Here is a 16042-nt window from a genome sequence, read left to right as displayed (position 1 = left end):
GGGCTGGGGCAGGGATGGGTGGAAAGCTCAGTCCTCCGTAGGACCAAAGATGAAAATGGAGGCGACCCCTTTATTAGAGACGGTGAGTTCACATTTCAGTGTCTCCCTTTCTTAAGGAGCACAGTTCCATGCCTGACCACACAATTTTACACCAAGCCCTTGACCCCGGGAGGACCTAAGACCTTTTTGTTCCCGGGAGGACTGGCCAGGGCCACCATCTTATCTGTACTTGCTCCATCTTGAAATGGAATCTGGTATCACAGATCGCAAAACAATTCTTTATCCAAGCACAAGCAAAGGGCTAGGGGAGGTCCAATCCCACCTCCCACAGGTTGTCACTCAGGAGAAAGGGGCGGGACATTGGAATCTGTCCAGTCAGGAGGCCGCTGCGGCAGGTGGGCGGGGCAATTCTGCGCCAATGCCTGGGCTTCCTTTCTCCCACTGCGGAGAAGGAAGGTGTCTTTCCGGTTTCACCTTTTTGGTCCCTCTTACGTTCAGAAGCCCTGCGATCTGCGCAGGTCTTTGGAGCTCTTAAGAGGGACTCAGAGCAACTTTCGAGCAACTTGAAATGGTGAGTCCGCTGACTGGGTTACCGACACCGAGGTGGGACTGGTCGCTACCGGCCGAAGCCGGCTACGGTTTGATCCGGCACCTCGGGGTCACCGCCGGAGTCTGCGGATACGCGGGGTCTGGGGCGTCACTCGGACCTCAGTCCCCTCCGGCTCTCAGCGGGCGGGATGGCCCGGCAGCCGGAATCTGGGCGTTTGGTCCGGTCACTGCGCGCGGGAACTTCGGCCCTGAAGCCTCTTCCGGCGGTTCTTCGCGCGCAGCCCCTCTTCCCAAGATTGTGCATGACCACGTGCATGGTCTACAGGGGACAATCGCAACTCGTCCTCCAGGGTCAGGTTGTAGGATTAGATGTTGTCTGAGAACTCCCAGCCTGTCTTTTTACTCGGCAGGCACCGGTTTCCTCTGATTTTTCCAAAGATTTGGGAAGCGGAATCTCAAAGACCTTAGCACCAGTTAGTAGCTCTTTGTTGTTTTTTAGTTTCTCAATCGTGCCCGATGCTTTGAGACCCCATGGATTACTGTTGCCCCCCGGCTCCTCTGTCCGTGGAAATTTCCAGGCAAGAATATTGGAGGGGGTTGCTATTTACTTCTCCAGGGGATGTTTTAGCGCCAGTGATGGAACCTGCGTCTTCTGCGTTGGCCTGTGGTATTTTTGCCAGTGAGCCATCAGGGAAGCCCTTTTTATTATTGGCAGTAATCATTAAACTTCCAGGTCGTTCCCCTCATTCCCAAGATTCCGTGTGAAATGATCAACTATTCCTCTCTGAGGTGCATTTCAAACAAACGGAATATTTTAATTTTTTCCTCCTATTTGCTCAGAGTCTTGAATGGCATTTTTCTGGGGTGCGGGGGGGACATCCGTAGGTATTTTACCTTAGCGGAAAGCCGAGAGTAACCGCCTGGAAGTAGGTTGTCTGATAGCCATTTTTCGCCCGATTTTTTTAAACTGGGAACAGATATTACATAGGAAATCCTTTCAGGAAGGTTTTCCTTTTTTTTTTTTTTAAAACTTTTATTGATGAACTACCCCTTGAGTCCCCTTCAGAAGATCTACTCATTTATTTAAGTCTCTTTTTTCTATACTGTAAGATATAGTTAATTAATACGGAGCTTAACGAACCGCATACAGTATTTCCGACGACTTAAGATGGGAATGTCAGTTGGGAAATAGTCCATTCTTACATTCCATTTGTTTCACTTTGTTTCATTCCCTGACTGAATATGGTGAAATCATGGGGGCCGGGGGGGAGGGGGCGGGGGGCGCTCTACTTTTGGTCGATTTCCAATGGCATCCCAGGATTTGCAGTTGCAGACAAAAAGTATTCGAGTAGGATTACTTATGTTGAAAATAATGATTGACGTATATTTTTATGAAAGGAAGAGTTATTTGTGGTTTTCTGGGTGAAGTAGTAGACGTGGCTTATACATGTCTTCTCTCATTTCCACATAAACACTGGATTTGAGTGTTTTTGCTGAATTGGTCAAACAGGATTTGTGTATTTAACATTTTAGTGGTGGTGTAGAGCACCTTTAGTGGCGAGTGGAGCCTGGGTTCATTGTCTTCAGGTTAAGGGCCTGGCTAAGGCCCCTTGGAGGAGAAGGAAATGACAACCCGCTCCAGTGTTCTTGCCTGGAGAATCCCAGGGACAGAGGAGCCTGGTGGGCTGCCGTCTATGGGGTCGCACAGAGTCGGACCCGACTGAAGTGACACGGCAGCAGCAGCAGCAAGGCCTCTTGTAGCCTGCAAGGGGAAGTACTTGAAGGCCTTCATATTCTCAGAATCAGACAGTTTCTACCTTTTTCAGATTGGCTCCTTTCAGCTTGCATGCAATACAGTTTTAATACAGGTTTCCTTCATGTGTTTTCATAGTTGGATATTAACACTTCATTCCTTTTCATTAGTGAACAGTATTTGATTGTATGAATGTATCACTGATTATTTGACTCTTGCAGTATTTGTTGCTTACCTGTTAACTTCTGCTCCCTGCGAATCGAGCTCATACAACTATTTGTGTATGACTTTTGTGTGAATACAAGAGTTGTCCTCATTTCAACAAATAACAAGGAGTGGTATAGCTGAGTCTTAAGATACTTAGTAACAGTATATGTTGTTTTCAAAGAATGCTGCTGTCTTCCTTGATAGGGATATCAAATTCCATTTTCCTCAGCAGTAAATCCCCTTGTCAATTCAGGAGCCTCCAGTTGGATCCCTGGTCTGGGAAGAGTCCATGGAGAAGGAAATGGCAAAACACTCTAGTATTCTTGCCTGGAGCACTCCCTTGGAGCCTGGAATAGTACAGTCCTTGGGGGTTACAGAGTGGGACTCACAGTCGCCACGTAGCGACTGAACAGCAACAACAGTGAATGAGGATGATCTTCACATCTAATTGGTATTCTATTTTTTTTGACAGCCATGAGTGTGTAGTGACAGCTTATTGTTTTATTTGCAGTTTCCAAGTGACATTTGATGTTCAGCTTGTTTTCATATTTCCTACTTCCCTTCTGTATATGCTTTTTGGTCAACTGTTTGTTGAGATCGTTTGCCCATTGTTAACTGGATTATTTTGTCTTCTTACTATTGAGTTTTCATAGTTGTGGGGCTGCTTTGAATACTAGTCATTTATCACATGTGTGGTGCTGTGCTTAGTTGTCCAGTCGTGTCTGACTCTTTGTGACCCCATGGACTGCAGCCCACCAGGCTCCTCTATCAATGGGGATTCTCCAGGCAAGAATACTGGAGTGGGCAGCCTATCCCTTCTCCAGGCAATCTTCCCTACCCAGGAATCGAACCAGGGTCTCCTGCATTGCAGGCAGACTCTTTACCAGCTGAGCTACCATGAAGCCCCATTTATCACATTAGTGATTTGCAAATATTTTCTCCTTTCCTGTGACTTGGCTTATCATTCTCTTAACAGTCTCTTTCTCAGAGGAGGCATTTTCTATTAAGGAAGTGAAGTTATACATATTTTCTTTTATAGGCCTTGTGTTTGTTGTTTGAAAATTAATCATCAAAATGTCAACATTCATTTTATTTGTGTTTGTGACTATCGATTAATTCTTGCACTATTTGTTAAAACAAGTTTATTTTCATTTGAATTGCCTTTCCTTTTCTTTGTCCAACTTCAGTGTGGCTCTCTAGGAAGATACTGATTTTCTTCGAATATTAGGATAAGTCTTACCCTGTTGTTTTTGAAGTTTCAAATTTTTATTTTCCAGTTTATTATTATTCTCATTATCTTTATGTTGACTGCTCTGGGTCTTTGCTGCGGCTTGCTAACTTTTCTGTAGTTCAGGCACATCAGCCTTGCTTATTATGGAGCAGGGGCTCTAAAGCAGGCAGGCTTGTTTGCCCCGGGACGTGCAGGACTTTGAATTCCTAGAGTTCTTACCTGCATCCCTTGCATTGCAAGGCAGATTCTTAAGCACTAGGCTACCAGGGAAGACTCTGAATATGTCTCCCTAACCAAGAGTTATCTGTTGTTGGAGTATCTTAAATGTTTCACAGACATAGTTATGTGCCACAGAATGACTATTTGAATTTACCTACAGAATTCAGGAACATGTTCTTTCTTAGGAAGTAGAAGTTGCCTCTATTTCTTGTTTGTGATGATAAATGGATGCCTGGTTTTACTAAGTCCTTTAAATTTTCATTTCCCCTGTGTGTCTTCCTTATATTAGTCATTTCTTTCTTCACTTGTAGTCATAATGACTACATGTTTATCAACTTGTAGTTGAACAACAACAAGAATGCCACTTTTAGTCCCTCTGCATAATTTATATTCTTTCTGATGAATTTTTTCTTAAAGATTTATTTATTTATTTTTGGCTGCCCTGGGTCTTCCTTGCTGCACACAGGCTTTCTCTCGTTTCTGTAGGAGAGAGCCAGTCTCTAGCTGTGGTGAGCAGCTGTCTCATTGGGATGCCTTTTCTTGTGGAGCATCAACTCTATGGGCAGGAGCTTCAGTAGTTGCAGTATGTTGGCTCAGTAGTTCTGGCTCTAGGGCTCTAGAGATCGGAGTCAGTACCTGTGACCCCTTGGCTTAGTTGCCACTTTGCATGTGGGATGTTCCTAAAGCAGGGATCAAACTCATGTCCTCTGCATTGGCAGATGGATTGTCAGCCACTGACCACCAGGGAATCCCCATTTCTAATGAATTTTCCAAAGGTATCTTTCAAACTTGTTATATTAATGACTAATTCCCTCAACTTTTTTCTGAAAACGGCTTTGTATTCTTAATTTTTCCTAATTGTGCTTGCTAACAAAATTCTAGCAATTTTTAAAAATATGAAATCATTTAATATTTCAGTCAACCTGGTTCTTGCTTTAGTTTATGTTTTGCCCCAGAAGGAAGTCCAATCTGATTCTAGTCTTTTCCTATACATAAAAGTGTACCTCTGGCTTTTTACATTATTTTCTCTTTTCTTTTGTTTTTTTCTGTATTTTGAATATAACATGCATTCGTCTCCATTTTAGTTGTTTTCATTTTTTGTTCACTGAGCTTCTAGATCTACAGATGTTGTCTGTCATTAATGTTAGGAAAACTTCAGTGCTTGTGATTTCTGCTTCTCTTTTTCTTTAGTGATTTTCATTAGCTGTACCTGAAATATTCCATTAAAAAATGTCATGCCAGGTACATGAATATTTTGTTCTGTGTTTTTGGCATTTTGAATCTTTGTGTTACATTCTAGTGAAACAGGTATTTTGGGGTACAGGCCTTTAGAGCAAAATATTTGAGGAATATTTTTTAAATGTCTTTTCTTTTTCCCAGCATTAGCGCTCCAGCTTGACTTTTCAGGTTGTGCTCTGATGGTTCTTTATTTCATGTTTTTTCATTCTCTTCTTGTGAGATGGAGAATCACAACACTTAAATTCACAAGTCACAGACTAGATTTATGCCTGGCAGTGGTTATAGTGTGGTTGCTGGCGAAACACTTGTTCTTGAAATTGCAGGATAGAAGCTTTATGTTCTTTTGGAGGAAGCCAATGATGATACCCTCACATTTTATGATCGCAGGAAAATTCATCCTCAAAGTATTATGGACGTTGATGTAGCTGCAGCTCTTAACCTGTGCTTAAAGGCAGTAAGGTCCAGGGTATATTGTTAGTGTGTGATGAGAAAGAATGTTTCTGGTGTGTAATTGCACTGTGTGTTTAATTTTTGGCTGGAAGTGCCCAGAGACACTTGAGTAGAGTGAATTTTGTGGTCTAACATATTGTTAATGATTCTTCATCTCTGAGGTCTAAGGTTGAAGTCACTTGCTATCTGCATCGTTTTATTATGTAGAGAGAAAAGCAGATTCTGTGATTATTATCAACCAACTTAAAGGTTGTGTTTCTCTGAGGAAACCAGATCTGAAAGAGACACGTGCACCCCAATGTTCATTGCAGCGCTGTTTATAATAGCCAGGACAGGGAAGCAACCTAGATGCCCATCAGCAGATGAATGGATAAGGAAGCTGTGGTACATATACACCATGGAATATTACTCAGCCATTAAAAAGAATTCATTTGAATCAATCCTAATGAGATGGATGAAACTGGAGCCCCTTATACAGAGTGAAGTAAGCCAGAAAGATAAAGAACATTACAGCATACTAACACATATATATGGAATTTAGAAAGATGGTAACGATAACCCTATATGCAAAACAGAAAAAGAGACACAGAAATACAGAACAGACTTTTGAACTCTGTGGGAGAATGTGAGGGTGGGATATTTCAAAAGAACAGCATGTATACTATCTATGGCAAAACAGATCACCAGCCCAGGTGGGATGCATGAGACAAGTGCTCGGGCCCGGTGCACTGGGAAGACCCAGAGGAATCGGGTGGAGAGGGAGGTGGGAGGGGGGATCGGGATGGGGAATACGTGTAACTCCATGGCTGATTCATATCAGTGTATGACAAAACCCACTGAAATGTTGTGAAGTAATTAGCCTCCAACTAATAAAGAAAAAAAAAGGTTGTGTTTCTTCAGAAGAATATTTATATTCATGCAGCTGCAGGTGATTTTTTTCTAAAGACTTGGAGAACTTTGGGACAGTGTGGACAGCTGGACTTTATTCAAAGTCTGAGTTATACTGGTCACCTGGCTTCTGATGTTAGGTCATATGACTAGAAAAGGCTTTCCAGTTTTTTTGCTGGGTTTTTATTCATTGAAACCCTATGCAGTGTTGATAACCTGCCCCATGTGGTACTGTAAATTGTAGATCACAAGGAAGAAGATGAAAGAATTTTTTCACAGGAAATCAGTGTTTCTAAAATTGTATTTGTTTCATTTGTAAAGGATTTCTGTCATTTCCCTCCATTCTCTGACTTGGCCATGATTGTGATATAAGCAATACTGTGACCACAGAAATGATGTATAAATAATTTCATTTCTTCATGATGCTATTCCATTATTGAGGAAGTGTGGAGAATAGATTTCTCATGATGAAGTCATTAGAATCATACATAAGCTGCATAGCATTTATGAATGGAGTAGAAGGGCATGGAAGCTCACTCCAGTGTTCTTGCCTGGAGAATCCCCGTGGACACAGGAGCCTTGTGGGCTGCAGTCCATGTGGTCGCAAAGAATCGGACACAAGTGAGTGACTAAGCACACACACACACACATAGATGTCAAGTGTTTCAGTCTCATGTATCTCACTGTGTGCATATTTTGGGTGTTTTAGGACTCATTGGTCTTTGAGGATGTGGTTGTGAATTTTACCCAGGAGGAGTGGGTTTTACTGGATTCCTCACAGAAGAAACTCTACAGAGACGTGATGTTGGAAAATATCAGGAATCTGGCATCAGTAGGTAAGAATGACAAAATTCCCTTCATTGGTCTGCTAGAGAACAAGTGTGACCTGTCTGTAGTGTTCAAAGATTTGGAATGTGGAAAGAGAGTGCATTGGTAAAGAAACTATGAGGGAAAAAAGGGCAAGTCTCCTGCAGTCCAAAAGTTAGGACTTGACTCTTTCACCGCTCTGGCCTGGGTTCAATCCCTGGTTCAGGAAGTAATATCCCACAAGCTGCACAACATGGTGGGGGGAAAAAGAAACAGAAACTGAGCCGGGTCAGAGTTCATCATGGACCTAAAATCCAATGAGTTTTTCTTTAATTTCTAATACTTTGGAACATTTTTCTGTTTCTGCATTTCAGCAGAAAAACAAGATCACGACATTGAAAGTTTGGAGAAAAACCATGGGAAAAAATTAAGGTGAGCCATATTCACAATACAAAGCATGTCTCATGTGTGAATTTAGGTCTATTATGAAAATTTTAAAGGAACCAAAGAAAAGAAATAGCCACATTTTGAAATTTAATTATTCTTGAAAATGTCTCCAAGAAATATTTTCTTAAATATAGAAAAAAATGTTACATGTTTCAGTGTAATTTGTGTGCAGTTCATATTCATAAACTGTATTTGAATATCGGTTTTTTTAAAAAAATAATTTTATTTACTTACGTATTTATTTTTGGCTCTGCTGGGTCTGCATTGGTGCCTGGCTTTTTCTTGACTTGTGGAGAGTGGTGGCTATCTCTGTTGCATTGAGGAGGCTTCTCGTTGCCGTGGCTTATCTTGTTGCAGAGCTCAGGCTGCAATACTTTTGGCTCTTGGGCTGCTAGAACACAGACTTAGTACTTGTGCTTCAAAGGCTTATTTTCTCCATGTCAGGTGGGATCTTCCCAGACCAGGGATCAACCCCATGTCTCTTGCATTCGCAGGTGGATTCTTTACCACTGAGCCACCAGGGAAGCCCTCAATATAACTTTTTAATAGAAAGGTTGGAGATCTGTTGAAGAGCGTTCAGTATATTCAACTTGTAACAATTCACACAAGATAGAAAACCTCACTGTTCCTGTAAGATGTAATAAATACAAAAATGTAATAGAATAAAGAAAGTAAGAATGTTATTCTCATGATTTGCAGAAGTCCTGTGAGAGGGAAACTGCCTGAGAATAAGGACATTAGTTCCTTCGAAGAAAATCCTATTCCAGCTCTCAAAATGAAGAAAAAGACTCATGATTTAAAATCATGGAAATGCAATCTATGTGGAAAAACCTTCACGAAGTATTCATCACTTACTGGACACATGAAATGTCATGTTGAAGGCAAACCAAGAGAGCATCAAGGGGACCCCGAGGAGTTATATAAGTGTAAAGAATGTGGGAAGGCATTCGTTTCTCCCACTGCTCTCAAACTACATGAAAGGAGTCACACTGGAAAGAAATTCTATGAATGTTTACAATGTGGAAAAGTTTTTCCATATCACAAATCTTTCCTACTACACAAAAGAACTCACACGGGGGAAAAACCCTATGAATGTAAAGAATGTGGGAAAGCCTTTATGTGGAAAATAAGTTTTCTAAAACACATGGTAACACACACTGGAGATTTACCTTATAAATGTGAGAAATGTGAGAAAGCATTCATTTTTTTCAGTCATTATCAATATCATGAAAGGAGTCACAATGGAGAGAATCCCTATCAGTGTAAACAATGTGGAAAAACCTTTCAAACTCCTCGAAGTATTCAAATACATGAAAAAATTCACAAGGGAGAAAAATCCTATGAATGTAACCAGTGTGGTAGAACCTTCAATTGTTTATATTCCTTAAAGGCACACAAAAGACTTCACACAGAAGAGACACCATATGTATCTAAAACATATTGTAAAGCATTGACTTTTGCCAGCTCTCTTCGAAAGCATGAGGCGATCTACACTCGAGAAAAACCCTATGAGTGTAAGGAGTGTGGGAAAGCCTACAGATTAAATAAAAGCCTCCAACAACACATGATAATACACGCTGGAGATGGCCCTTATAAATGTAAGGAATGTGAAAGAGCATTCAGTAATTCCAGTTCTCTTGAAATACATGAAAGGAGTCACATTGGAGAGAAACCCTATGAATGTCTACTATGTGGAAAAGTTTTTCTATCTCAAAACTGTTTCCAGCAACACAAAAGAACTCACACCAGGGAGAAACCTTATGAATGTAAAGAATGTGGGAAAACCTTCTTACAGAAAATAACTTTTCAAAGACACATGGTAACACACACTGGAGATTCACCTTTTAAATGTCAGAAATGTGAGAAAGCATTCATTATTTTCAGTGATCTTCAAAAGCATGAAAGGAGTCACACTAGAAAGAAATCCTATCAATGTAAACAATGTGGAAAAGCCTTTAAAAGTCCTAAAAGTATTCAAATTCATGAAAGAATTCACAGAGGAGTGAAACCCTGTGAGTGTAACCAGAGTGGTAAAGCCTTCAATTATTTGACTTCCGTAAAGGAACACAAAGGACATCACATAAGAGAGATGCCATATGTATGTAAAAAATGTTCTAAAGTATTGATTTCTGCAAGCTCTCTTCAAAAGCATGAAAGAATCCACACTGGAGAAAAACCCTATGAGTGTAAGGAATGTGGAAAATCCTACATATTTAACTATTACTTCCAGAAACACATGATAACACATACTGGAGATGGTCCTTATAAATGTAAAGAATGTGAGAAAGCATTCATTAATGCCAGTTCTCTTAAAATACATCAGAAAAGTCACATTGGAGAGAAACCATATCAATGTCATCAATGTGGTAAAAGTTATAGATATCAATCATATATAAATAAACATTTAAGAACCCATACTTTAGAGACATCCAGTGAGTGAAAAATACTCAGGAAAACCTTCACGTCATCTCATGTGCAAGTGAAAATATTCACACCGGACAGTAATCCTGTCAAATGTGAACAATGTGGGAAAGGTGTTTTGTTTCCATGTAAGAATAAGCACCTTCTGTCAGGAAGCCTTTGGGTATTTTTTGTTACTCAAATATAATCCCCCAATATGTTTTTATTGTATTTTATATGATTAAAAGTGTGTGTTCTTTTTTTTGTGAAACAGTTTTTGTAGTTGTTTCAAATATTTTACTGACTCTTTTGGAAGTGTATGTTAGCTAAGAAACTTTTTTGTTCCTGAAAGAATATATTAAAGTTCCCCTTTTATTTATGAGTAGTACTTAAAACCTTGCAGTTTTTTTCAGTTAATCATTACACAGTATCAGTTAGTTTTATCCTGTGCATAGGTCAGCTACTTCATTCTCAGGCCATTTTGTTAGATTTAGTTACAGTTTTGTATCAAAAATAATTTCTAATTTTTAACTGTAAAATTATGGGACATGTCAGTAACTTTGAGCCAGTGACCCCTAAAGTCACAACTCTCCTGTAGTCAAATATTGTGATGAAATAAATTTTATTAAGAGTGAATACAGATAAACAAGATCCTAATGTATAGCACAGAAAACTGTAGTCAACATCCTGAAATAAAGTGAGCATAGTGGAGCCACCCAAGATGGACAGGTCATGGTGGAGAGGTCTGACAGAATGTGGCCCACTGGAGAAGGGAATGGCAAACCACTTCGGTATTCTTGCCTTGAGAACCCCATGAACAGTATGAAAAAGCAAAAAGATAGGACACTGAAAGATTAACTCCCCAGGTCGGTAGGTGCCCAATATGCTACTGGAAATCAGTGGAGAAATAACACCAGAAAGAATGAAGGGATGGAGCCAAAGCAAAAACAACACCCAGTTGTACATGGGACTGGTGATAGAAGCAAGGTCTGATGCTGTAAAGAGCAATATTGCATAGGAACCTGGAATCTTAGGTCCATAAATCAAGGCAAATTGGAAGTGGTCAAACAGGAGATGGCAAGAGTGCACATAGACATTCTAGGAATCAGTGAACTAAGATGGACTGGAATGGGTGAATTTAACTCAGATGACCATTATATCTACTACTGTGGGCAGGAATCCCTTAGAAGAAATGGAGTAGCCCTCATAGTCAACAAAAGAGTCTGAAATGCAGTACTTGGGTGCAATCTCAAAACTGACAGAATGATCTCTCTTCATTTCCAAGGCAAACCATTCAGTGTCACAGTAATCCAAGCCTATACCCTAACCAGTAACACTGAAGAAGCTGAAGTTGAATGGTTCTATGAAGACCTAAAAGACCTTCTAGAACTAACACCCCAAAAGGATGTCCTTTTCATTATAGGGAACTGGGATGCAAAAGTAGGAAGTCAAAAACACCTGGCGTAACAGGCAAATTTGGCCTTGGAGTACAGAATGAAGCAGGGCAAAGGCTAACAGAGTTCTGCCAAGAGATTGCACTGGTCATAGCAAACACCCTCTTCCAACAACACAAGAGAAGACTCTATACATGGACATCACCAGATGGTCAACACCAAAATCAGACTGATTATATTCTTTGCAGCCAAAGATGGAGAAGCTGTATACAGTCAACAAAAACAAGACCGGGAGCTGACTGTGGCTCAGATCATGAACTCCTTATTGCCAAATTCTGACTTAAAGTGATGAAAGTGGGGGGAACCACTAGACCATTCAGGTATGACCTAAATTAAATCCCTTATGACTATACAGTGGAAGTGAGAATAGATTTAAGGGACTAGATCTGATAGAGTGCCTGATGAACTATGAACGGAGGTTTGTGACATTGTACAGGAGACAGGAGTCAAGACCATCCCCAAGAAAAAGAAATGCAAAAGAGCAAAATGGCTGTCTGAGGAGGCCTTGCAAATAGCTGTGAAAAGAAGAGAAGCGAAAAGCAAAGGATAAAAGGAAAGATATTCCCATTTGGATGCAGAGCGCCGAAGAATAGCAAGGAGAGATAAGAAAGCCTTCCTCAGCGATCAATGCAAAGAAATAGAGGAAAACAACAGAATGGGAAAGACTAGAGATCTCTTCAAGAAAATTAGAAATACCAAGGGAACATTTCATGCAACAATGGGCTCAATAAAGGACACAAATGGTAGGGACCTAAGAGAAGCAGAAGATATTAAGAGGAGGCAAGAATACACAGAGGAACTATACAAAAAAGATCTTCACGACCCAGATAATCACAATGGTGTGATCACTCACACTCACCTAGAGCCAGACATCCTGGAATGTGAAGTCAAGTGGGCCTTAGAAAGCACCACTACGAACAAAGCTAGTGGAGGTGATGGAATTCCAGTTGAGCTATTTCAAATCCTGAAAGATAATGCTGTGAAAGTACTGCACTCAGTATGCCAGCAAATTTGGGAAACTCAGCAGTGGCCACAGGACTGGAAAAGGTCAGTTTTCATTCCAGTGCCAAAGAAAGGCAATGCCAAAGAATGCTCAAACTACCGCACAATTGCACTCATCTCATACGCTAGTTAAGTACTGCTCAAAATCCTCCAAGCCATCTTCAGCAATATATGAACCATGAACTTCCAGATGTTCAAGCTGGTTTCAGAAAAGGAAGAGGAACCAGAAATCAAATTGCCACCATCCATTGGATCATCAAAAAAGCAAGAGAGTTCCAGAAAAACATCTATTTCTGTTTTATTGACTATGCCAAAGCCCTTGATTGTGTGGATCACAATAAACTGTGGAAAATTCTGAAAAAATGGGAATACCAGACCACCTGACCTGTCTCTTGAGAAACCTGTATGCAGGTCAGGAAGCAACAGTTAGAATTGGACATGGAACAGACTGGTTCCAACTAAGAAAAGGAGTACGTCAAGGCTGTATATTGTCACCCTGCTTATTTAACTTATATGCAGAGTACATCATGAGAAACGCTGGGTTGAAGGAAGCACAAGCTGGAATCAAGATTGCTGGGAGAATTATTAATGACCTGAGATATGCAGATGACACCACCCTTATGGCAGAAAGTGAAGAAGAACTAAAGAACCTCTTGATGAAAGTGAAAGAGGAGAGTGAAAATGTTGGTTTGAAGCTCAACATTCAGAAAATTAAGATCATGGCATCCAGTCCTATCACTTCATGGCAAATAGATGCTTACTCCTTGGAAGGAAAGTTATGACCAACCTAGACAGCATAGTAAAAAGCAGAGACATTACTTTGCCAACAAAGGTCCATCTGGTCAAGGCTGTGGTTTTTACAGTAGTCATGTATGGATGTGAGAGTTGGACTATAAGGAAAGCTGAGCGCTGAAGAATTGATGCTTTTGAACTGAGGTGTTGGAGAAGACTTGAGAATCCCTTGGACTGCAAGGAGATCCAACCAGTCCATCCTAAAGGAGATCAGTCCTGGGTGTTCATTGGAAGGACTGATGCTGAAGTTGAAACTCCAGTACTTTGGCCACCTGATGTGAAGAGTTGACTAATTGGAAAAGACCCTGATGCTGGGAGGGACTGAGGGCAGGAGGAGAAGGGGACGACAGAGGATGAGATGGCGGGATGGACATGGGTTTGGGTAGACTCCAGCAGTTGGTGATGGACAGGGAGGCCTGGCATGCTGCGGTTCATGGGGTTGCAAAGAGTCAGACACGACTGAGCGACTGAACTGAAAGAACATATATAATGGGATCACTTTGCCATGCAGCAGAAATTACCCTAATATTGCTAATCAACTATACCTCAATAAAAATTAAGAATGTTACAAACCCTATAAGACTGTGGTGTGTTACAGTAAGAGGTCACAAGATGGCCTTCTGTGAGTCGCACTTGTGTTAGAGGAGTTGATTGCTTTGCAAGGTAGCAAGGTGTTTTTCTTTCTTTGTTTCTTTCTTTTTTTTTTTTTTTTGGTGTTTTTCTTTATTGAATGATTTCAGATGTTTATTTTGTCATTGATGATTGGAATCATTTTCTTAAGGGCAAAAATTTTCTCATATAGCTAAGGTTCAATAGTAAGCTTCATTCAATTGTATTAGTAAGGAGAGGGAACTATTAGTCATTTTTATGATTTCATATTTTATTTTTTTAATCAGTGAGACAGTGTTATAAAATACATAAATTCAGCTCTTCCATATGGTAGGTAATATTTTTTAATCTCCTTTATGACATAATCAAGGCCTATAAATTTATGTAAATTGTTTTGCCAAAAGTTTTCACTTTCATCTCAGGTTCAGAGGATTTGTTACCAAAATAAGCCCTTCGTTATATACAATAAATAATACAAATATTTATTAGAGAATTATCTAACTTACTTTCAATATACTGACATTAAAAGAGAAACTGAAAGAGCATAGGATAGATCACCAAATTGAGTTTTTGACCAACATCCAGACTGAAATAGCATTGGGAAGACCTATGTCACAGCACATCTAGAGTCCCAAGTCATCCCTTATGATTATACAGTGGGAGTGACAAATAGATTCAAGGGATTAGATCAAGAGGATTAAAGATGCATAAAAGTAGAAGAGCTGTCAAGGTGCCTAGAAGAAAAGCTAGACAGGAGAATTAGGACAAGACATTGGTCCATTATGTTAGTGTTTCTGTAGGTATGAGAAGATTCAAGAATTGGGGTCATAACAAAAAGAAAAAAAAAAACAACCATTACTTGAAAACATCTGTCTGACTATCTGAAGGCCTGTTTTGTTTTGTCCATTTTTTTTTCCAGCGCACAGATTGAGTGCCTAATTTCTGATATCCACCCTGAATTCCTTTCAGGGGTTGTTGAAGTTCAGCAACAGTAGTGGCCATGATTTAATCTTTGTAGAGGCAGTCTGCAAGTGCCAGTTTCCAGTCAGCAGGGCCCCTTCATAGCCACAGATTTGACCTTGCTTTGAGGGCATTTCATGGCCATTGTGTCCCATGGTGCTGGAAAGGCTCATTTCCAGGTCTAGCAAAGACTCCATTGATAAAGCCACTCAGTTCCTCTTCCCATATCTAGAGTTACATTATTACAATCATTGATCTCATATGGAACTATATATATATATATCATTATTTTATCAGTGGCTCAGTCACTTACTTGGTAATGTGATGGTGGTGGTGGTTTAATCACTAAGTTGTGTTCGACTCTTGTGACCCCATAGACCGTAGCCTGCCAGGCTCCTCTGTCCCAGGGGTTCTTCAGGCAAGAATACTGGAGTGGGTTGCCATTTCCTTCTCCAGGGTATCTTCCCAACCCAGGAATCAAGGGTCTCCTGCCTTGAAGGCAGATTCTTTACCAACTGAGCTACAAGGGAAGCCCACTTGGTAATGTAAGAGACAATAATTTTCTGAAACAGGCAACATAGAAAATAATGTAACTAGCAGTTATTAGTAAGGTCACAAGCAAGAATTTAAGTCAAGAACTTTTATTAGGTATATCTCATACCCCAGGTCGTCTGACTTGGTTAAATGGTTATATTCAGGTGTTAATCTCCTGGTTGTACATCATGGAGCATTTGATCTTTATCTAAAGATTGACTACTGATATAAACTTTAAAATAAAATTAGATTGTCCTTTTAACAACTTAATTAAATTTTTAATAATATAACAACACAGAACGATCTCAGAAGTGAGTAACAAAACTAGGATTTAATGATCAGCGAAACAAACATTTTTCATTGTGAGGGCATTAACCTTGCAGCCACGGAATGCTTTATCCCATCAAATAAAAATGAGGTTTGTCAGGGAGCTAGGAAAAACCAAGTGGCCATCTTGGATTTCCCATAGCCCTGAATGTTTGCTTGCTTACCCATTTTAAA

General features: G+C 40.2%; 1 protein-coding gene and 1 long non-coding RNA gene across 2 annotated transcripts; both read left to right on the top strand.

Moving 5' to 3' along the window:
• The first annotated feature begins 443 nt into the window (after nucleotides 1–443).
• On the top strand, nucleotides 444–8385 carry LOC122439321. Its single transcript, XR_006268841.1, has 4 exons — nucleotides 444–571; nucleotides 7246–7372; nucleotides 7718–7775; nucleotides 8285–8385. It is a non-coding gene; the product is annotated as an uncharacterized LOC122439321 (long non-coding RNA).
• A 267-nt stretch (nucleotides 8386–8652) lies between these two features.
• LOC122440952 (zinc finger protein 709-like) lies at nucleotides 8653–15042 on the top strand. The gene is made up of 2 exons (XM_043467604.1): nucleotides 8653–9388; nucleotides 15017–15042. The coding sequence occupies exons 1-2, from the start codon at nucleotides 8653–8655 to the stop codon at nucleotides 15040–15042; spliced, it is 762 nt and encodes a 253-aa protein (XP_043323539.1).
• The last annotated feature ends 1000 nt before the right edge of the window (nucleotides 15043–16042 follow it).

Source organism: Cervus canadensis, chromosome 4 (assembly GCF_019320065.1).
Source record: "Cervus canadensis isolate Bull #8, Minnesota chromosome 4, ASM1932006v1, whole genome shotgun sequence".
In the NCBI taxonomy this organism is placed as follows: Eukaryota; Metazoa; Chordata; class Mammalia; order Artiodactyla; family Cervidae; genus Cervus; species Cervus canadensis.
The sequence above is the reverse complement of the archived record's forward strand: the minus strand, read 5'-3'. Positions and strand labels throughout refer to the sequence as shown.